General features: G+C 54.5%; 1 protein-coding gene across 1 annotated transcript; it reads right to left on the bottom strand.

The window, feature by feature from the left end:
• Positions 1-438: 438 nt before the first annotated feature.
• On the bottom strand, positions 439-21,836 carry BPIFB2 (BPI fold containing family B member 2). The gene is made up of 16 exons (XM_039479616.2): positions 21,781-21,836; positions 20,895-21,037; positions 18,494-18,587; positions 16,947-17,051; positions 15,931-16,077; positions 15,296-15,356; positions 13,417-13,477; positions 6,089-6,180; positions 5,615-5,800; positions 5,334-5,387; positions 4,729-4,899; positions 4,077-4,144; positions 3,886-3,931; positions 3,136-3,199; positions 2,385-2,461; positions 439-797 (listed from the first exon to the last, which is right to left on the bottom strand). The coding sequence occupies exons 2-16, from the start codon at positions 21,001-21,003 to the stop codon at positions 756-758; spliced, it is 1,377 nt and encodes a 458-aa protein (XP_039335550.2). The 5' UTR covers positions 21,004-21,037; positions 21,781-21,836; the 3' UTR covers positions 439-755.
• Between the last annotated feature and the right edge of the window lie 1,380 nt (positions 21,837-23,216).

The raw sequence follows: 23,216 nt of genomic DNA, 5'->3' as shown, positions 1-23,216 counted from the left end.
CATCTTATGTCTGGATTGTAGGAAGGTCGTGTTAACCATCCAGCTCCGAGACTCTGTGCATTCCCCTCCTCAGTGGGCCTTAGTCCCCACATCCATAAAATGGAACTCCAGTCTCTGCCTGCCTGATTCACGGGGCTCCTATGAGGTCCTAGCTACAAGATGGGGCAAGCTGCCAGGCAGGGGGCACGGTGCCCAAAATGCCACCATGGTTCTCTAACTTCAGGCTCATCCACGCGGCTCTCCAGGGTCCTCTTTCAAAATAGGAGCTCCCCCAGGCAAAGAGGTGATAGAGTCAACAGATGTCATCAACAGAGATGTGGTTACATCGTCGTCTTCTCCCAGGCAGTGTTGGTGGCTCCAGGGACAGACAGAACCCAGAGACTGCATGTAGGGAACTGGCCTTAGGTACGCAAAGAGTCTGCTGGGCTTGGTTGGAAGTTGCAGCTCAAGAGAAGTTGTTTAATGCAAGAGGGGAGGTCTGTACATCCTGGAGGAGCAGTTTGCTCCCCCTGGGGGTGGGGCAGAAGAAGGAGTAAGGAGGTCAGGGAAGAGGGAGGAGAAGAGGAGGAAGGGATAGGGCAGAAGTGAGGGAGGGAGACCCAGGCACTCAGGGAAGATGAAACAGCCCAGCTGGGCAGTTCCGCTTGTTGGTGATGACTAAGCATGGTTTTGCCTCAGTTTCCCCAGTGGCTTGAGATAAGAAGGTCCCCCGAGCATCGAGCTGGCCCACTCTCAGGCCTCCCAGTGGTCCTGCCTCAGCTCTGGTAGAAGAGTTCGCTGGATATCACCACGTAGCCCTGAAGGGCAAAGGAAACCATGGACCAGGTCAGAAGAGGCACAGGCATTGGCAGAACCCCAGCCGCCCCTTCAGCCTGGCTCCGAGTTCTGCTCTGCCATTCTTGCTACAGGTTGTGAGGAGAGTTCTTTGCCTCTCAGGGCATCGATTTCCCCATCTGTCACCTGGGGTTAGTAACGGCACCCACCTCACAAGGCCACTGTGAGGATGCAGTGAGACCCCCCCGGAAAGGCACTGGTTGCTGCTCCGACGGCGGATACCACTGATGCTTTAGGGATGGGAGCCCAGAACCACGGAGCATGTTTTCCAAGTCCAGGTCTCTCCTGCAGAGCCAGGCACCTCCTCCCGCACCTTGGCTCCCCACGCTACACGACACTGCAGGAGCATTCTGGAGGGCTGCTGATTCATTCATTCATGCATGCATGCATTCACTCCATAAATCTTCATCAAGCCTCTACTACAAGCCAAGCCCTGTGGCAGGTGCTGGGGAGCCAGCAGAGAACAAGCCAGACCCAGTTCCTGCCCCGATGTAGTGCGTAGTCTAGGGCTATGTGGTCTAAGGCAGCCACAATTAGTGGCTATGGCTAATTAGTCCTGTGGCTAATTAAATTGAAATTCATTAAAATGAAATCAAATAAAAAATTCAGGGCTACAGTCGCACTGGCCACGCTTCAGGACTAAGTAGCCACATGTACCTGTGGCTGGTCATGGCTGCTGCTTTGGACGGTCCAAATTTTCATCCTTCCAGAAAGTTCCATCAGACAGTGCTGACTAGGGACTTTTCACCTCTGACCCAGTGGCTGCGTCAAGTGCCAAGGTGTGTCAGCCACCAACTGCTCAGTGCTCAATCCTGGCTAAAAGGACAGCTCAGTGCTCTGGGGAGTCTTGGGGAAATTCCCACATAGCCCTGCTCCTCTGTGTACCAATTGTTTCTTCTCATGGGGGTGGATCACCCAAGTGCCTTGAGACAGTAGTTCTTAAAGGGACATGGGCATCCTTCCTGGAATTACATCAGCAGGTCACACTCATGAGGTATGAACAGCACGTGAGATGTTGGGCTTGAGAGAGCTGGGTTCAGCTTTCTGTCTTATGTATGTCTTGCTAAGTGAATTTCCTTTTATATCCCAGGTGAAGAAGACAGCAGCTGTAAGATCTCGCCCTGGGCAGTGAGGTGATTGAATCTCGCCCTGGTCCCACAATTTCAGATCCAGGGAAAGCAATTTTAGAAAGTTCAGGAAGTTCCCTACTCCCGCCCAGCCTGCACAGTTTGTCTACAAAGCGGAAGAAGCCCCACTGTCATCTGCCCCAGATACCAAAGGGGTCGTGCCCATCCCAGGGCACCGAATCAAGGGGCAAGTGAAGGCCCCAATTCCGAGTGTGGCCTGGCGTGACATTTGATGAGGACTAAAGGCAGGGTAAAACCTTCGACCCAGCATCTCTTGGCATCCTGGACTTTTCATTTCATTGCAGTTAAGGATTCACGGCACGGTCTTGCGGCAGCAGCCACGGGAGGGAGAGCGGTGACCCCCACCTCCCTCAGTCGCTCTGAGTGAAGGAGACCCCTCTGGTCACACCCAAAGGCTCTCACCTCATAGACAAAGATCTCAGGGGCGACGTAGTGGAGGTTGACCACGCCGGGGAGGGCAATCCCCATGTCCAAGAGAGCTACAGGTGGGAAAGAAGAAACGATCGTCACCCGAAGCAGCCTGTGCCGCAGCCCTCACGCGCATCATGGCACTGAGTCCTCGCGGGCACCTGGAAGACAGATGCCATTGTTGTTGTTGTTGTTGTTGTTGTTGTTGTTATTTTGAGCAGAGTCGCTGTCGCCCAGGCTGGAGTGCAGTGGCGCAATCTTGGCTCACTGCAACCTCCGCCTGCCAGATTCAAGTGATTCTCCTGCCTCAGCCTCCAAAGTAGCTGAGATTACAAGCATGTGCCACCACGCCTGGCAAATTTTTGTATTTTTAGTAGAGATAGGGTTTCACCATATTGTCAGGCTGGTCTTGAACTCCTGACCTAGTGATCCACCCACCTCGGCCTCCCAAAGTGCTGGGACTATAGGCATGAGCCACTGCATCTGGCCGAAGGATGTCATTATTATTATACCCGTTTTATAGAAGGGGAGCTGGGGCTCAGAGAGAAAAAGGCACTTGGTGAAGATGTACGGCTGCTACACAGATGTATGCTAAGTGGCACACACCCATGGGCTGCTGGCTCCAGGGGCTCCCTCTCACCCTCTGAGCCTGGGAGGTAGAAAGGGGGCTTGGATTGAGCACTGAGCAGATGTGGGGTGCGGAGGGGGCCAGAGGGGCCCTGCTGGGGTGGCGGGCAGGGCTTACCATTGAGATGGTCCAGCAGGGGCTTCTCAAACACAGTGCCCACCAGTGCGCGCACCTGTTCTGTCTGCAGCCACGGAGCCGGGGAGATGGGCCCATCCCAGCCGAGGGGCCAGGAGGGATGGACGGTAAGACACATACGTAAACACACACAGAGACAGACAGACAACGGATGGATGGCAGAGGCTGAGGTAGAGGGAGCAGACCAGGTCACCCATGTCCTGGGTTCAAGTGGGGCCCAGCAACACCCCCAGGGCTGGCTCAGCCTTTGCAGAATCACAGCCAGCAGCAGCGCCCACCAGAGGGGAGGCTGAGGGACAGGCATTGACCTGTGGACACTCACACACTGTGTGACCAACAGGTGGACTGGCCAGTAGACTGCCTGACACAGATGACTGGCAGCCGGGTAGAAGGGGGGCATGTTGACAGCATGCCAGCTGACAAGTAGATGTATGGTGACCTGTGACCCAATCATGTCACCTGGCTCAAGGGACAGCTCACATTCTTTGGCTAACTAATCAATGGACTCCTGGGCTGAGGGCTGGGTAACAAGTCATCGACTGCCAGGCAGAGTATCAGGCAGACAGGGTGACTGGCCACTGTCCCCAAGCAGCCCGGGGAAGCCTGACTTTAGCAGCTATAGAGGGACACACAGGCACACGGCTCCACACACATACACAGACACACCTTCCCCAGCCTCAAGGCATGCCTCACCCAGGAGGGGGTCTCTAGAGGCCCCAACCCCACACTCACATCAATGAAGCCCATGTTGGAGGAGGCCACCGTGAGTTGGACATCCCTGAAAGAGAAGCAGGAGAATTCAGGACAGGTCTGACAGCTCCCCATCCCCAGGCTCCCTGGCTGACACAGGGACCAGCAGTGGTGGTAGGCCCACTGTACAGAAGAACACACTAAGGCTGCTGGGTCCAGGTGGCCTCGCTTACCCCAGCACAGACGTGGTCCCCTGAAGCTTCACCTTGGATACAGAGAGCTGGAGGCTCAAGTTCACTACCTGGGCACATGGGGACAGCAGGGTCAGAGGGCACAGAGCCACAAGGGGGCCACCAGCTACCCAGCCTCCCACACATCCCCCCACTCATTCTAGCAGCAGGTGTCTGTGGAGCCCCTGCTATGCCCCAGGCCCCACGCTGAGCACTGGGAACAACACAGTGTGAACAAGGCCCCCCAGGCCCCTGCCCTGGGAATGAGCCACCAGCAGAGGGAAAGGGGAACCATGACCACAGTAACAGACGTCATCCTTTCAGAGAGCAGCAGGGGCCACAAAGGCAGAGAGGAGGCGCGGAGAAGGCTGATGGGGACCCTGTCACTCAGGGCAGGCCAGGGAGGCTGCAACAGTTAGGCTGAGACCTAGAAGAGGAGGGGGAGCTGGCCATGCCAGGAGCCAGGATGGGCAAGTCCTAGGCAGAGGGCTCGGCACGTGCAAAGGTCCTGGGGCAGGAGTGTCCTGACACATTCAAGGAACAGCGAAGAAACTAATGTGAGCAGAGCAAAGACGCAGGGACAGTGCAGCGGGAGGGAGGCCTCCGTGACAGCTGTCCACCTTCCGGCCAGCCCCACCGGGCCCACTGCACTCACCACATCCAGGGAGAAGAGGGACTGGAAGGCCGAGTTGGAGGCTGCGGCCAGGACCTCCACGAAGGGCTGCAGCCGCAGGGTGGCATTGTTGGTGTGGAGCGTGGCCACGGGTGTGGCACCCAGCCGCACCTTGAGCACCACGGGCATGGGCTCAGGGAACTGGTGGGCCACCTGGGGAGGCAGAGGCGGAGGAGGCCCTGCTGGGGCAGCAGCTGGTAGGCTTTTGGCCAGTCACTCCTCAAATGCTGATCAGGCCACCATGGTGCTATATGTGACTGGGGACCTCCAGTGCTGCCCCAGGCCGCTGGACCAGATGAGGGGGCTGGTTCTCCCTGACGCAGCGACCCTGAGCTTGGTCTTGAAGAAGGATAAGGGAAAGGAAAGAGAAAGACATTCCAAGCAGCAGACACTGCTCAGGCGAAGGCACGGAGAGACAGAGAGTGTGACATCTAGGCCAAAGCTGGCGCCTCCCCAAGATGGAAGAGGAGTAAGTTTAAGGACAGATGCTGAAGTTCAGATAAGAGCCAACAGAGAGCCCACGGCCCAGAGCACCCCCACCCCAGCCCCCTGTCTCAGCCCCTGGAACGATCAGAAACATCACCGACCTCCGGGATGAGCTGGCCCAGCACAGAGGTGTTCAGCGGGTTGTCATCCGACTTCTGAAATCAGCCCCCCAGCCCACAACAGCTTTTAGAAAGGGCAGCTGCTCCCCAAGATAGATGACCGCTTCTCCCCCTGAGGAATCACTCCCAAAAGACCCCATTTAACCCTTCCAACAGCCACCCTGTGGCTCCAGCTGCAGCGGCACCACCGCCCACTATTTGGCCTCTTGTGGGGGGTCTCCCTAGGCTGGGCCGCGGGGAGCTCTTGCCCCTCGGGCCCTCACCAGCTGCCCTGTGATGTCCAGGTTGAGAGCCCCGGACTTCTGCAGCAGCAGGAGCGCAGAGTCAAACAGGTGCTGGGAGAGGCCCACGGTGGCCATGGCGCCCTCGGTGCCCACGTGCCTTGGCAACACGAAAGGGGTGGCATCCGTGGGCAGGATGATGGGCTTGCCCAGCAGGAAGAGAACAGCCTGTGGGGGTGGGAGGGGGGAGAGGGAGGAAAGTGGCAGGGCCTCAGCAGGGAGGTGGCTCCGTGGCAGAACCTGGGCTCCTAGATGCCACTCCCCGCCCCCAGCCCCGCGGGATGCCTCATGTCTGGCTCACAGCTTCATCCGTGTGCCACGCTCCCAGCTGGGGTGCTGTTCCAGCTCCTCCTCTCCTTTCCCACTCCCCCGCTCCTTTAGGAATCTTCTGGGGCACCAAGGACTCCAGAGGCAGCAGCTCCCCCCACCAGCTCTGGGAGGGCCAGAGGCACTTACATTGACATCCAGGGAAATGAAGTCACTGGTGACAGTGGGCACACTGACCATGGAGTAGCGGATCTGCGACTCAGGACCCACGGGGTTGAGGCCTTCATGAAACCAGGATGGAGAAGAAAATGTGGCATATTTAGCACAGCTCGCCAACGTTTCATCTATCCAGAAAAGTGGATTGTCTGATTACCCTGATTAACCTGAGCAGGCCCCAAAACAAAAGAGGCAGGGCAAGCCTCCGAGCAAGCAAACGGAAGCGACAAAGTACGCACGGCCAGGATTGAGATACTCACAGCCTGCTGACTCTAGTTTAGACACAATTCAAACAGGTATGGTTTCTGCGTTCCCCTTTGCTGGGAGACTAGTGACCCCAAGTTAGAAGGAAAGAGAAGGGCCCAGTCCAGGCACAACTATTCCCAGACAAAGGTGAGAAGGAACCCCAGAAAAAGAAGAGAGTTCTCACTTATCAAGACCCAGACATTTGAATTACAGCATCTCATTCAATCCTCGTTGGGATCCTGTAGGGTTATTTTGCACACACGCACACACAGACTGGTGAGGTTCAGTCTTGTTAGGGAATGCAGTACCCGGTCAGTCAGACCCCAAAGCTATGCTCCCCACACCTCATCACACTGCCTCCTATAGGAACTCCAACGGCACACCCCACTGGGGCCAGTTAGTACAAGATCAGAGAAGTCCAGCTTACCTACAGATCGTCCAAGCAGCCTTCAGGGAGGCACAGCTCAGAGCCCAACTCCTCTGAGCCTCAGAATACTATTACTGCGAAGTTTCAAAGGACAAGTCCAGGAGCCGGAGGCTCACGTCTGTAATCCCTTCCAAACTGCAGAAGGGATTACAGTTGGAGGAATCTTACCTTGGGAGGCCGAGGCAGGTGGATCACAAGGTCAGGAGTTCAAGACCAGCCTGGCCAATATGGTGAAACCCTGTCTCTACTAAAAATACAAAAAATATTAGCTGGGCGTGGTGGCGCACACCTGTAGTCTCATTTACTTGGTAGGCTGAGGTAGAAGGATCACTTGAACCCAGGAGCAGAGGTTGCAATGAGCCGAGATCATGCCACTGCACTCCAACCTGGGCAACAGAGTGAGACGCCACCTCAAAAAAAAAGAGAAAAGAAATATGAAAAAGATAGCCAGGCGCGGCGGCTCATGTCTGTAATCCTAGCACTTTGGGAGGCCAAGGTGGGCGGATCACCTGAGGTCAGGAGTTTGAGACCAGCCTGGCCAACATGATGAAACCCCTTTTCTACTAAAAATATAAAAATTAGCCAGGTGTGGTGGCACGCACCAATCCCAGCTACTTGGGAGGCTGAGACAGAAGAACCTCTTGAACCCAGGAGGCAGAGGTTGCGGTGAGCCGAGATCATACCACTGCACTCCAGCCTGGGCAACAGAGCGAGACTCCACCTCAAAAGAAAAAAAGAAAAAAGAAAAAAGAAAAGAAAACATGAAAAAGGTGGAAAAAATATAGCCCAGAATCTCAATTTTCTTTTTCAATATTTTCTTGCACGGAGATAAACATTTTTTCTTTCTCTCTCCAAGTCTGGAGTGGAGCCACACAGCACTGTGTCCTTTCTCTTTTTATTTTGTTATTGTTTAAAGACAGAGTCATGCACTGTCACCCGGGTTGGAGTGCAGTGGTGCACAATTATGGCTCACTGCAAGCCTTGAACTCCCGGACTCAAGTGATTCTCTCACCTCAGCTTCCTGAGTAGCTACAGTTACAGGCACATGCCACCATGCCTGGCTAATTTTTAAGGTTTTGTTTTGCAGAGATAGAGGTCTTGCTATGTTGCCCAGGCTGGTCTTAAACTCCTGGGCTCAAGCAATTCTCCTGCCTCAGCCTCCTAAAGTGCTGGGATTGTAAGTATGAGCCACCATGTCTGGCCTGTCCTCTCTTTTTCTCAACATTGTGGCATTATAGCTTGGTGAAGATGACAGGCTCTCAAGACAGAGCTTGAGCGCTTGCCTCAGCTTCTTCATCTGTAAAATGGCGCTGACAGTGCTACGGTAAAGGTTTGCTTCTCTTGTATGTGAGCACATTCCCAGGCATGCTGCTAGGGGGTTAAATGCCCTTTAAGCCATGATTTGTAGTGGCTTCTAAGAATCTGAGGTGATGGATATGTTAATTAGTTTGATTTATTTATTCCACATTGTATTCATACATGATAAAGTCACTTTGTACCTCATAAATATGTATAATTATAAATTGTCAGCCAGGCGCGGTGGCTCACGCCTGTAATCCCAGCACTTTGGGAGGCTGAGGCAGGCGGATCACTTGAGGTCAGGAGTTCAAGACAAGCCTGGCCAACATGGTGAAACCCTGTCTCTACTAAAAATGCAAAAAAAAAAAAATTAGCCAGGCAGGGTGGCACATGCCTATAGTCCCAGCTACTCATGAGGCTGAGGCAGGAGAATCTCTTGAACGTGGGAAGTGGAGGTTGCAGTGAGCCGAGATCACACCACTGCACTCCAGCCTGGGCAAGAAAGCAAGATGCTGTTTCAATCAATCAATCAATCGATAGATAGATAGACAGTCAATTTACAATATGAAATTTTTTAAATAAAAATTATTCATTAGTTAATTTCTGGCTTCTATCACACCACACTGCAGGTATATGACCAGTCCCCTAGGCTGGACACTTAGATTTCTTTTATGAGATTTTTTTTTTTTAATTCTGCAAAGATAAGGGCAAGAGCTGGTTTTTGGAATGATCCCAATTACACGGCATCTTGATGGAGACATCCCTACTGAGGAGGAAGGGCAATCATTTAACCTGCTCTGTCTTATAGCAACACTTGCAGGAATTTTGATCTCTATTTTTTGGATAGACTAGTTAGGCTCAGAGAGATCAAGTAAATTTCCTAAAGTCACACCGCAAGTGGGCACCAGAACCAGACTTCAGACTCACATGCTTGGATACCAAATCCGGTTTCCTTGGCCTCCAGGTGCCCCCTATTAAAGTAATATGGGGGGTTGGGCAGTAGGGAAAGCAGAGAAATCCAGGAAAGTCCCCAGACAAGGCAACTTTGAGCTGGGTTGTGAAGTGTGGCCAGAGCAGAGGAGGGACATGTGAGAAGACAATCGGGGCGAGCTGTTCGTGGGGGTCTCTTAGCACTATGCTGAGATACTGTGCTTGAAGCCTCTGCTTTCCCATCTGTACATTGGGGATAATGACGCCGCCTTGCAGGACTGTTGTTAAAAGTTTACACAAGAGGACCGGGCGTGGTGGCTCACACCTGTAATCCCAGAACTTTGGGAGGCCCAGCGGGGTGGATCACCTGAGGTTAGGAGTTTGAGACCAGCATGATCAACATGGTGAAATCCCGTCTCTACTAACAGTACAAAAAAAAAAAAAAAAAAAAAACTAGCCAGGCATGGTGGCGCATGCCTGTAGTCTCAGCTACTCGGGAGGGTGAGGCAGGAGAATCGCTTGAATCCAGAAGGTGGGGGTTGCAGTAAGCCGAAATCGCACCACTGTACTCTAGCCTGGACAAAAGAGTAAGACTCCATCTCAAAAGAAAAAAAAATTGTACAAGAAATCCAAAGCTACCTTAATACAAAAATATTCACTAAAGAATCCACCACCAATACACGTTGGGATCCTTCCCAATGTCCCTCCTGGCTTATACCCCAGCATGCCACGACCCCACCCACGGCCCACCAGCACCCCTGTCCCTGCCCATGTGAGAGTTAGATGCAGTCACCTGCTCAAAAGCAAAGTCAACCCGTTACAAAGTGCAGTGCTCCAGACTTCATGTCAATGACAGAGGCGTGGAAGAGACACTAGAAACCCAGGCGAAGCCGCCAGACAGAAGGTGCGCTTCAGACGGGAGCAGCTTCAAGCCAGGGAAAGAAGCGATGAAGCCCCGGGTTCTGCTCAGGCTGTGAAGACTAAATGCCAAGTGGAGGCCAGGCTGAACTCAGTGGGAAAATGTTACCCCTGCTCAAAATCAACAGGTGATGCTTCTGCGACGAGTCTAAGAACAGGCAGGGAGTTTCCACTGCAGTTCTTAAATACTGATAACATCGCTCAGAAGATGGGTTGACCCACTTTCATATTCATGTTGTAAGATACAGTTCTGATGGGGTCTTGTTTGGAAAGCCGCTCTGGCCAGAGTCATAAGTGGACTAACCATCGTGGCTGCAAGCACCTGGGACTTGCAGAAGAGGCAGGAGTGTGGACAGCGGGGTGTGCGGGGACGCGAACCGTGACTGATGAGAGCTGGTGCAAACACACCCAGCTCCTTGCCCTCAGGTAGGACCACGCTGAGGCATGCTCAGCCCTGTCCCAAAAGCTCCCCAAGGAGACTGAGGCCTCAGCTGCCCACAGAGTGACCTGCTCAGGAACACCTTCCTTCTCTGTCTCCTTGCGCTCCTCCCCGACCCGTGCTTCCTAGGAGCGCCTCCCACTTGACCACTGACACTAAAATCCTGGTCTCAGGGTCTGCCTGCCCGGGATTCGCCTATGGCAGTGGCCTGCTCCTGTCAGTCACTCCTGGGTAAAGAGGGCCTTGGGAAAAGCCAGAGGCGGAGCGAGCCCTGCAGAAGACAGGAGAGGAAGCCTTGGCCCTGGGCCCTGCCGGGATGGTGGCTGGCCCCTGAGAAGGGAACAGGCACAGGGACACTGTGGAGCAGAAAAGCCTGGGTTGTTGAGGACACGCTGAGCCAGAGGGGCCTGTGGGACTCGCAGAGGGAGCTGTCCCAGAGGAAGTGGAATATACGGGCCAGAGCCTCCGAGTTAGACCCCCTAACTCTGAACATGGTGGGGGCAGGGGAAGGAAGCCAGTCCAACCCAGAAGACCCAAGGTGAAGAGCTGAGGTGTGGGAGGAAACCTAGGGGAACGTGGGGGCCCTGAAACCTCCAGGCAGGAGAGGAAGGAACCACAAACTGAGATTATCTCTTGACACACACACACAGACTCACACACACACACACACACACACACACAGACTCACAGACATACACACACACAGACATACACACAGACACACAAACACAGACACACAGATATACACACAGACTCAAACACACAGTGACACACACAGATACACATACACAGACACAGACACACAAACACAGACACACAGATATACACACAGACTCAAACACACAGTGACACACACAGATACACATACACAGACACAGACACACAAACACAGACACACAGATATACACACAGACTCAAACACACAGTGACACACACAGATACACATACACAGACACAGACACACAGATATACACACAGACTCAAACACACAGTGACACACACAGATACACATACACAGACACAGACACACAAACACAGACACACAGATATACACACAGACTCAAACACACAGTGACACACACAGATACACATACACAGACACAGACACACAGATATACACACAGACTCAAACACACAGTGACACACACAGATACACATACACAGACACAGACACACAAACACAGACACACAGATATACACACAGACTCAAACACAGTGACACACACAGATACACATACACAGACACAGACACACATACACAGACACACAGATATACACACAGACTCAAACACACAGTGACACACACAGATACACATACACAGACACACACACACATACACACACAGACACATGCACATAGATGCACACACACACACACACAAGACACACGGACATACACACACACAGATATACACAGACACACACACAGACACAGACTCACACACACACATACACACCATTCATGGCAAGAACCCAGAAGCGCCCAGCCCTCAGGGATGGAGTCTTTCCCCCAGACACATCCTGCGGGAAGAGCCGTCAGCAGCCCCCAGTGTGCGTGGCTGGCCTGCAGTCGATACCCTCGGGCTCCTCACCCCACCTTCTTGCTCACCTCCCTCAATCCTACAGACAGCACACAGCCCTGGACCTGATGCCCGGAGTCTGAGGCTGCAAGAAGGGACAAGATGACATCCCCTTGGGTCACCATCCACCCTCCTGAAGCTGCTCCGAGAACCCCATCTGGCTTCTTTTTTCCATCCAACCCAAGAAACAAAGTCCAGCGCTTTATTCAATAAACGCAGCTTGCTCCCTGGGTACAGGGCTGTGCTCAGCAATTTATGTGAATTGTCACATTTAATTCTCCCAGCCACCCTAAGAGGGAGGGTCTATGATTGTCGTCATTTTACAGAGGAGGAAACTGAGGCCCAGCAAGGTTGAGTGACACAACCTGGGCTGCACAGCTGGGACCCCAGGCCGGCAGGCTCCACAGCACGGCTCTTAGACGGCACGGCCTATCCTCCTGTACTGATTTCGTGTTCTTTCAATCAACTTTCTTTTCAAAAACTTAATTGCAAACCAGAACCTTCTATCACTATCAAGAATCAGAACCCACCGCTAATATTTATGAAATTCCCAGTCCAGGCCAGGTATGGTGGCTCACACCTGTAATCCCAGCACTTTGGGAGGCCAAGGCAGGTGGATCGCCTGAGGCCAGGAGTTCAAGACCAGCTTGGCCAACATGGCGAAAACCCGTCTCTACTAAAAATATAAAATATTAGCAGGGCAGGCACCTGTAACAGTCTCAGCTACTCAGAAGGCTGAGGCGGGAGAATCACTTGAACCCAGGAGGCAGAGGCTGCAGTAAGCTGAGACTGTGCCATGACACTCCCGCCTGGGCAACAGAGCAAGACTCTGTCTCAAAAAAAAAAAAAAAATCCCAGTCCAAGGAGGCGGTCATGTATCCTTTCTAATGCAGCCTCAAAATAAATGCACAACCATTCAATTAAAGAAGGTGTATACTTGTAGCCACCAAACATCCCACGTGAAGCCCTGGTCCCTGAGCAAGTGACAGACCACCTCTAATGATGTCTATGCCCGTCTCTGCCCCTGCCTCTCTGGGATGCCACAGAGAGACTTCCAGGGGTTCCATTAACACAACAGCAAGGTCCCTTCCAACTGTGAGAATTGGGTTTCTAGAATGCCATGATTCTGAAAATGTGAATGGTTTTAGATTCAAAGTGTCAATGGTCCTTGGATTCTCCCATGTTAAGACTCATGATCTGAAATTTTTATTTTGTTTTTCAGATCTTTTGATCTAAGATATGCAGATTCTAGAATCAAAGACTTCGTTCTAGAATTTGGAGATTCCCAGTTCCAAATTCTGCAGTTTGGAAGTAATGACACTGTTTTGGGAGCCCACAATTCAGTCACCCTACAACTGACCCTCCTAGAGGTTGACTGATCCAGAGTGAAGCCTTTGGAGGGTCTTAGGGGCTCCAGAGGATGCCAGAGCCCCGGCCCTGTCCCTTGGCTCCCAGATCTTACCAATTAAAGTGCCCAGGTGGACATTGAGGTCCTGCACCAGGTTGGAGACGCTCAGGCACAGCTGTGGCAAGACAGAAAGGAGGCAGCTGCGGTTAGGACAGCCCTCGGGCTGAGGGGGCAGGGCTGGGGTGGTCGAGGGGCCCCGTCTAAAAGCCTCCCAACTCATACACCACGCCTGGAAGCCCTTCTTCCACCAGCCAGTGGGCATCTCCTGGGACCCTTCCAGGCACTGAAGAAACAGAGGAGAAGCAGCTCAAAGGCGGGTGGCAGTGTGAGCATGGGTCCCCAGCCACTGATGAAAGAAAGGGGGCTGTGGAGCCCAGCAGAGTGGGCACAGCTGGGCCTGAGCAGCTGAGGCAGGGGGTCTGCTGCAGCGGGGCTCAGAGGGCCAGCTGGTGAGAGGGTGGTGCCCATGCGGGGACAGGCAGTGATCAGCAAGCCAGACCAGGCTGAGCTTCAGATGCCAGGCTGGGGAGCTGCAGAGGTTCACCTGGGCACCATGGGCAGCCAGAGAAGGGTATTATGCTGGGATCAGTGTGAGAGAAGATGGGGGCAGAGGAGGACCCGCAAGTCCAGGGGCACTCACTGCCTTAACCAGGCAAGAGCAGGCAAGACCAGGCTGGGCAAGGTCACGAGGAAGAGGAGAGGGCGGGTATTCTTTCCTGCAGGGCTGCCTGCAGCCCCTTGCCCAGAAGAGGCTGGCTATGAGGGCAGCAGGGGGATGATGGGGAGAGGAAGAGGCTGGACCAACGGGCAAGGTCACGCCATCCACTTGGGTATCCCACAGGAATCTCAAGAGGAGCTGTACCGCCTTCACCCCTCAAGCCTCAGTTTTCTCATCTGTAAGATGGAAAGCTGCAGTCCCCCTCTGGGGGGTGTGAGTGGCATGCAGCAGGTGGATTTGGTCTCTACTGCTGCCCCCAATGCAGTACTGGGGTTGGGATGGGATAGGGCAGGGAGAGAATGAGTTCCCCCTGGGCAGTGGGACCCTGGTCCCCAGCTACCGTCTCTCACCAAGTCAGCTCCATGCAGACAAGGACAAGAGCTAAAATAGCAATAATAAGCCAGGTGCAGTGGCTCACGCCTGTAATCCCAGCCCTTTGGGAGGCCGACGCAGGTGGATCACAAGGTCAGGAGTTCAAGACCAGCCTGGCCAAAATGGTGAAACCCCGTCTCTACTAAAAATGCAAAAATTAGCTGGGCGTGGTGGCACACACCTGTAATTCCAGCTACGAGGGAGGCTGAGGCAGGAGAATCTCTTGAACCTGGGAAGTGGAGGTTGCAGTGAGCCGAGATCACACCACTGCACTCCAGCCTGGGGGACAGAGCGAGGCTCTTTATCCAAAAAAAAAAAAAAAAAAGCAATAATAATAGTAGCACGTACTCTGCCAACCACTGTTACAAACTCTTCCAAAATGTTAATGTGTTTCATGCCTGCAACTGCCCCATGGATGAGGAGCTTTGATGTGGAACCAGGAGCATAGACAAGGCACAGCTGGAAAGGACCAGCACCCACCCGGGCCGCCTCTGGCCCCATGTCCACACCCTCGTCGACTCCCATTTTGTCTTCTTTTCACAAACCACAGGCCCATGAACCCCACGCCACCCTCTAGCATGAAATTGGGCTGCCCCAAGAGAATGAACCTCCCCCCCCTCCAACCCCACAAACTCTGCCCTCATTTAGGTCTCCCCATCTCTCCCCCGGACCCTGGAGCCAGCCTCTTCCCTGCTTTCGTGGGGACCAGGAAGAAGCTTCTATTTGAATTTTTAAAAAAAATTTTCAAGCAAAGTCCCCTCTGCCTGAAATCTCAGCCTTCCTTCAGCATCCCTTCTTGATGAAGCCATGCCCTCCTTTCTGAGAAATCTGCAAGCCCTTTACCTTGTTACTCAAGACAGCTTTGATGTGCTTCTGCACCAGGACCAGCAGCGCATGGGAAGTGCTGAGAGAGAGACAGAGAAAGAGTTCCTGGGCTCCCAAACACGTTAGGTCCCCTCGCTCAGCACAGTCATGCGTCCGGGAGAGGAGTCTCTATCCTCAGCCAGGAAGCTAATCAACCCCATTCGATATCCTGTCACCTGCCAGGCACAGTAGTGGCATAATTGACCCCACAAACGAGGAAACTGAGTCTCAAAGGAGAGGATCATTTATCTCAGGTTTGGAAGCAGCCAAGAGCGTGATGAGTGAGACGGAGAGGATGTTGCAAAAGTCAGACTTGGCCATGATCTTGGCCAGCTGGCTCTGTGGCCACTCTAACCCCAGTGAGGGTGGGGTTGGGGGTAAAGCTGGGATCCCTCCCCAAAGAGTGGGAAGCTCCCAGGCTCTGGCTGCTCACTCACCGTGTGACCTCAGGCATGCCTCTCCCCATCTCTAAGCCTCAGCGTCCTCCATCATAAAACAGGCACAGCAATGGGGCCCTCTGAGGCCCTTGTGGCCATTATACCCCGAGTGCGCAGCTCAGGAAACAACAGCACAGCTTTGGCATCGGGATGCCTGTGACCCTGCCGGGCACCAACCTGTTACTGCCATCAGACTCGCTGGCATGGCCTAAGAATGAGGAGCAGGTAGAGATGCTGACCACGGGGGTCTTGATGGAGCTCTGGGTCACCCGGGTGTCAGCCAGCAGTTCCGCAGGCAGCGTCAGCTCCAGGGGCTCTGGGGCGCTGCAGGGAGGCCAGGCCTGAGCTCCACAGCCCCGCCCAGCAGAGCCCACCATGACTGACAAGAGATCTTGCAAATCCCCCAGCCCCTGCCTGCCCGCCACTTGGCTCAGGCAGTCCTCCCTCTCAGAGTGAGATGGCCCTACCTGGGGCAGGCCCACAGCTCCTGGCCCCAAGACCCATTGCGACAATGGGTGTGAGCGCTGGCTGTCTGGAGCCTCTCACTGTGAGACCCTGGGCCAGCCCCTTGCCGTGCTGAGCCTCAGTTTCCTCTTCTGTAAAATGGACATGAGGTTGGTGGTACCTATTCCACAGGGCTGTGCTGAGTTTTCTGTGAGATAATCATGTGAAAACATCCAGCGCAGAGCCCGGCCCACAGGAAGCACTCATAAAATCAGGCAGGGTAGAGGAGCTAGGTAAGAGCTCTGACTGCACAGCTCATGGTGTGAAATTACATGCAGTGGCAGACAAGGTCCCAGGTGCACAAAAGTCACTCTGATCGTGATGTTTGTTGAGCATCTCCCCCATGCCTTGCCCTGGGAAAGGGAGGACAGTAATTATCCTCACAGCAATGAACCCATTCACCGAACCCCTCATCACTACCCTACAGAATTCATCCCATTGTACAGATGAGGAAACTGAGGGGCAAACAAGTGAAGTGACTCTGCCCAGCTGCAGAGCTGCTGAGCAGGATTCTCAGACATTTTCTCACCATCTTGCTCCCATCCACGGGTGAGGGAGAGAGAGCACTGGACAGGGGGTCAAGAGGCTTGGATGAGGGTCCTGGGGGAGTTGCTATCCCTGGCCCCTCAATGTGTCCCTTGGAGCATCCCTGAAACCCTTCTCACTCCCTAACAAGGAGATCCACTCACCGAAAGACCTTGAAAGTAAAATTAGCCGCTGCCTGCAGGCGTACTCCAAAACCAGCAATGAATTTCAGCTGGAGGCGGGGCACGTGGACGTTCAGAATCCGGATCCTGCAGGGTGGTAGTCAAGGTGACAGGGTGGCCCCCATTAAACCATGGGGTCGACTCTGGGGTGGGTCCTCTGAGCCATACCCACACGGTGTTATAAAGAAGGACTTTCTGACAATGAGAACCACGAGGTGAGGGGGAGGTGGTGAGTTCTCCATCACCAGGGAGCATGCAAACCAAGGTTGGATACAGCTGGTCGGGAGAATATGCAGAGGGGGCCCGCACGGGGCAGGTCTTGGGTGAGATGATCGCTCGGGTTTTTGACAGCTTCTGACACCTGCCTGGAAAGTTGTGAAGGTTGGAACAGAAAACCTTCAGGAACCACAGAAGGCAGAAAACCCCTGTCTGGTATCCTAGTCAATGACTGCAGCTCGTAGCCTGCAGCAACAGACACTCCCCACTTCAAAGCTGCAGGTACTCTCCAGCTAACCTGTGATTTCTTTTATTTCCTAAATCAAAGTCGTTTCTCCACCGTACAGTTCAGGTCCCCTGGCCAGATAGTTTTTGTTGTTGTTGTTGTTGTTTAACCACCCACCGGTTGTTCCAGGGTCTTACAGTTTTAAATGTTTTTTGTTTGTTTTTGTTTTGAGACAGAGTTTCACTCTTGTCACCCAGGCTGGAGTACGATGGCATGATCTCGGCTCACTGCAACCTCTGTCTCCAGGGTTCAAGAGGTACTCCCACCTCAGTCTCCTGAGTAGCTGGGATTATAGGCACCTGCCACCACGCCCAGATAATTTTTGTATTTTTAGTAGAGATGGAGTTTCACCATGTTGGCCAAGCTGGTCTCGATCTCCTGACGTCAGGTGATCCACTCCCTCGGCCTCCCAAAGCGCTGGGATTACAGGCGTGAGCCACCGCACCCAGCCTTTAAATGTTTTTTAATTAGCTACTACCATTCCAAATTTGATGGATTCTAGATGTATATCTTCTCTTGGAAACCCAAAGATCTGACAGTAGTGAGCCTGAGTTCCTACGTGACTGTCGACCGGCCCGGGGATTGGGGGCTCTCTGCGTTTTGGAGGCGCCACCTCCCTGTGCGGTTAGTCTCTGCATTAAGTGGGGTGGGGTGGAAGTAAAGGAGGCTCAGATTCATGTCTAAGTTCAGTGTCCACTTTCTGGAAGAAGAAACAAAGGGTCCTGACAGCCCTGGGGACTCAGGAGCCAGTCTTATACCCTGGAGGGTGTAAGAAATTCACTCATTCAGAGGCACCGGGCCCCTGCATCTCTACCTTGATTCCCTCTTTGAAGTCATCTTGTGGGCACTCACCTGCGTTTAGTGACGAGCACCCCTCTGGTGGACTGGACACTTTGTCCCGTGGACAGGACCGTCTGCCCAGCAGGCAGGAGCACACGTCCACACAGTGGATTGAAGCTCCCACTTGGCAACAGGAACACTCCACTTGGTGGCAGGAGCACCTTCTCTGCAGGAGGGGAACACTCACCTGGTGGGCTGAAGCACCTCTCCGCTCCGGTCCAGGAAATGAGGGACAGTGACCTTCAGGGCCCGCTGGAGAGGGGCTTTCCCGATTTCAGACACTGTGGGGCCAGGGTAGAGTGAGCTCAGGGTGCCCTCGGGAGCCACCAAGTAGCACAAACACACACTGCCTGCCATCTGCCCTGAGCCTTGTGCAGAGAGAACTCAGACTGGGAGGGGCGGGCTTGCTCCAAGCACGTAGGGAGGGCAGCTGACTCCCCACGAGCCCACTCACACCAAGCCCTCTCCACCTGGGCAGGGCCTCCTTCCCCAGCTGCCTCTCAACATCCTGCTGGTTTACCCCATTCCTCAAAAGCAACAAAATCCTTTGCCCTCCTGCAAGGTTCCAACCAGATCCCACCTCCTCTGGGAGCCTTCCCCAAGTTCCCAAGCCGTAGGAACATCTCCCAATCATGCCTGGCCTGCTGAGGAGGTGTCCCATGGGAGCAGAGGGGACGACCCTTGGGAAGGGAGGGGACAGCCTCACCTGGAGGCTGAGGACTCAAGAGTCCCTCAGAGTCTGGGTTCAAACTCCAGCGCTCACTGCTACTCACTGCCTGTGTGGCTACTCTGTGCCTCAGTTTCCCCATCTATACATGTGCAATGATTGTAACGGTATCTGTCACACAGGATCACCGTAAACACTCAAGGCACAGCAAATGCTAGCTACTACCGTTGCCGTTTATGTTTGTAATGATAGCGGCGCTCACTTACGTCCTGCTCCTGCAGCGCCAGGCCCTGTTCTGACTGCTTTGCTTTTCCGACTATCGTGCTCAGTTTACAGAGACGTGAGGGCACCTGGCCGGGGGGGGGGGGGAGCTGGCTGTGGAATGCGGTACCTGGCTCCCGAGCTTCTGGCCTTCCTCACCCACCTGTGCTGCTGGGCCCCAGATCGGTGCTCATTAAACGAGAGTTGACTTAAAATAAGAGGTAATGGGGCTGGAAGGGAGCTTCAGATGAGGAGTCAAGAGGCCTGCCCTCTGCTCAGACTCGCTGTGAGCACTTGGGGAGTCCCTGCACCCCTCCGGGTCTTAGTCTCCCTGACAAGAAGCGTAAAGGCTGTGGTTTCCTTGTTTCCCAGCGCCCCTCTCCCACCTAACCATCTGCAGCTGAGCTGGGACTCACACCCAGACCTCAGACTCCATCTACAGTGCTCCCCTGACTCTGGGGCTTGCAGGACGGTGAGGGGTGGAAGGACGCCGGAATTAGCCGCTCAGCCCAGCTAGGGAGCAATGTGCCCAGCGTGGGCCTCCAGCGGATTTCTGCCAAGAACAAACACAGGCAGGCGAGCTGGGGAGGGCTCCCTGGGGACAAAGGGGGCTTGCACAGGACAGGCAGAGGGCAGGAAGGCAGTGGAGGGCGCGGCCCTCACGGCCCTACCTTCGGGCACCCATGCGTGGCTCTCTGTCACGCTCTGGCACGGATCACTGACCCCTTTCATTGCCTGCTCATCTGCCCGGATACAAGGTCCTGGAAGGCTGCTTGTACCCAGGGGTGGGGGAACCTGCTACTTCCTGAGCCACTGTCGTGTCCTGGGCCATTGAAAATCCCATCTGCTGTCTGACCTGACTTTCTTACCCTGTAATCTGAGTTTGGTTTGGCCTTGGGGGAAGCAGCCTCTGATCTCCCAGCTTTGGTGGGAACCCACATTCTCCCCAAGAGGCAGCTCGAGGTGGATGAACATTTGTGGGCTGGCATCATGGACCTTGGTAATTTTTGTCCTTCCCTGGCTCTAAGTTTCCTCATTGTGCCCTCCATAGGGGACTGGGGCAAGGCTTGGAAGGATCTGGCAGCAAAGTCGTAAGACAGAGGCCTCGCACAAGTGGGACCCAGAGAGCGGCTGGGTCTCTTGCGCTGAGCTCAGCGGGGATGTAACTTTAGAAGGCTCCCTGCAGCACAATGCTAGACAGACCTCTCCCAAGCACACACCACACAGACGTGCGCGTACAACCAGGGTGCACAGCCATGCCTGTGCACACACATCCAGGCACGCATCATGGGCTTGCACCTTCCCCGACACTTAAGAACACACCTGGACACATCTCTGTGAAATTTCAAACTCATAAGTAGACGCCCACAGGTAAAAATAGCCCCTGAAACCGACCCAGGCACAGTCACTAAAGCACGAGAGCAAGTCATGTCTGCACACTTGCACGTGGTCACATGACCTACTCCCCGCCATGCATTTACGTAATAAGTATTTGTTGAGCAGCGCCACGTGTCGGGCATCGTCTGGGTGTCAGGGACACAACTTCTGATTAAAATCCGGGTCCTCGTGGGGCTTTTGAGTTCACGGATACACACACACACTGAAGATCGCACACGCACGTACAGGATCGCAGGCGCACGCTGGGTAGCACACTCCTTACCGTAGCTCAGTGCCGCCTTGTTGAGTCGGACCACGGTGCCTGGCACGGAGGTACTGGCCACGGGCAGCAGCAGTACCAGCAGAAGGCCCAGCCCACGTGCTCGAGCCATGGCTGCCCTGGCCACCGCCTCCGGGATCTATGGGCTGGGGTAGAAATGAGCGTCAGGGAGCTCGAGCAGAACAGCTCACCCCTGAACCCCACTCCAGCCTGGAGGGAGCAAGCCCCGACTGTGACTCCAGCCCTGCCCCAGGTCCACAGACATCCATTTTGGCATCCCTGCATTGGGAACCATCACCTTGCCCTGCCTGCTTCATCAGGAGCCATGGGGGGAGTCCCTTCTGGAAATGACCCCCAACGCCCAAAGAAGAAATGATCTTGCCTAGAGCCACACAGCAGACTGGGACCAGGTGCAGGACCCAAGCCATGGCAGAGAAGGATGGGGAGCTTCCCAAATAGGGAGGCGGAGGGGGAGCTTCCTGTCCCAGGAAAAGGCCCAGGACTGTGTCACCTGATGCCGGAGTCCAGCCCTGTGTGGCAGCCCAGCCTGGTCTCCAGCTGTCCAGACCCAGGCAGGGGAGGACCCAGGTGGCTCCTGTCCTCATCCCCTCCCAGCCAGCTGAGAAATGGCCTCTATCCACTCCTGGCCCAGTCTGGCCGAGTGGGCAGATCTGTGTCTGGCTCAGGGAGAGGGAGCCAGGCAGGAATGAGGGTCTGCTGCTCAGGCGGGTCAGCTGAGACCCGGGACGGCGGCATTGGCCCAGGTCCCACAGCAAGGCCAGGGTGGAAGGACCCTTCCGCAGAGGGCAGCTGGAGGTAGCATCCCCACTGAACAGACAGAGAAGCCAAGACTCCTCAGAGCAGAGTGCCAGCCCAGCCCCATGCCTACCGCAGGTGGTTCCTGAGACAGGTGAACTCTCGGCCCAGACTAGCCCTCCTCTGTCCCAGGCAGGCAGGTGCAGAAGCTACTTTATACGGCTCCCAATGTGCAGGGTCCTCGGGGAAGGGACCCAGGGAGCGGCGAGTTTGCTTGTGGTTGCAAGTGTTTTCCCTGCAAACACAGCCTTGGCCAAAGTGTCTCATCCCACATGTGCGCTGGGGCTGCCACGTAGCCAGTAGTGAAGCCCAGCTGCCAACCACTACAAGCCCCTGGGGTTGGGCAGCTGTGGCCTTAGGGGCCAGGAGATCTCTGGAAGGAAAGCTGCTTCTAGGAGAGTACCCTGATCACCCCAGCCAGGCTCAGCCAAGGCCCGGAGGACAGAGCCACCTGTAGGCAGGGGGATGGCTGCAATGACCCCTCAAGCCTCATACCTCTAAATTCTCCAAGAAAGCCCCTCCCTTTTAGGAGGGGCAGAAGGCTACCTGAGCACCATCCTCCGTCATTGACTGAGCCCTGACTCTGTCACATATTCACACACTGAGCACTGACCCCAGCGACTGAGCCCTGACCCTGATCACATGCTGAGCCCTGGTCCCAGGCACAAACTGAGCCCTAACTCCAAAAGGAACAGAAGAGAAAGTGTGCGTGACCCGTCCCCGCAGCTTAACACCCCAGCCTCTCTCCAAATGCGCGTTCCACTCGCAACGCTTCAGTCCACCATCTCTTTCCACATTACAAACGCCAGCCTCCGCCTTGGCTAGATGGGACCCGAGGAACTGTGTGTGCGTGTGAAGGAATGTGTGTGTTGATTTGTGTGTGTGGCTGTGTGTGCATTGTCACAGGTACACATATGCCTTGGGTCACAGTAGCCCCAGGGGAAAATGTGTGCTGTTATGCGTGGCTGTGGACATGAAACGGGCGCACTGGCATCTTGGTTGATGGTGTTACATGCGTGTTCACACAAACCGACAGGAGTGCAGAGTGGGGAGTTTTGTGCGCATGTCTGGATACGTGGGGTTTGGCCTACTGAGTGTTTGGGGGTGTGTGAGTGCGTGGTGTTAGGTGCATGTGTGTATGTGTGTGGAGTGGACTGTTTCCTGGGATCTGGAGGTACATATGTGTGTGCTCGTGTGTCTGTGCATACACGCGTGCGCGGTAGGTGATGGCCTTTCCATTTTTCTTCATTGGCACAGGATACTCTAGGGCCTTTCCCCGACTCCAGTGCACTCTGACTCCCACTCACTCCACACCAGCCCAAGTTTCAGGTCCAGCTCCCAGGCCCCCTCCACTGCCTACAAATCTGACCACCGACACCATCAAGCCCTCCCCTGAGCGCCACAGCTCACTGGAACCAGCCCTGCCTTCCAACCAGTGCTCCCCTGCCCCTATTCTAGAAGCAAAAAGGCATGAGAAGAGCCTTCTGTGAGCTCCCTGACATCCTGCTC

The sequence above is a fragment of the Saimiri boliviensis genome, chromosome 9 (genome assembly GCF_048565385.1).
Source record: "Saimiri boliviensis isolate mSaiBol1 chromosome 9, mSaiBol1.pri, whole genome shotgun sequence".
Lineage (NCBI taxonomy): Eukaryota > Metazoa > Chordata > Mammalia > Primates > Cebidae > Saimiri > Saimiri boliviensis.
Note: the sequence above shows the minus strand (reverse complement) of the source record. Positions and strands in the feature narration are given on the sequence as shown.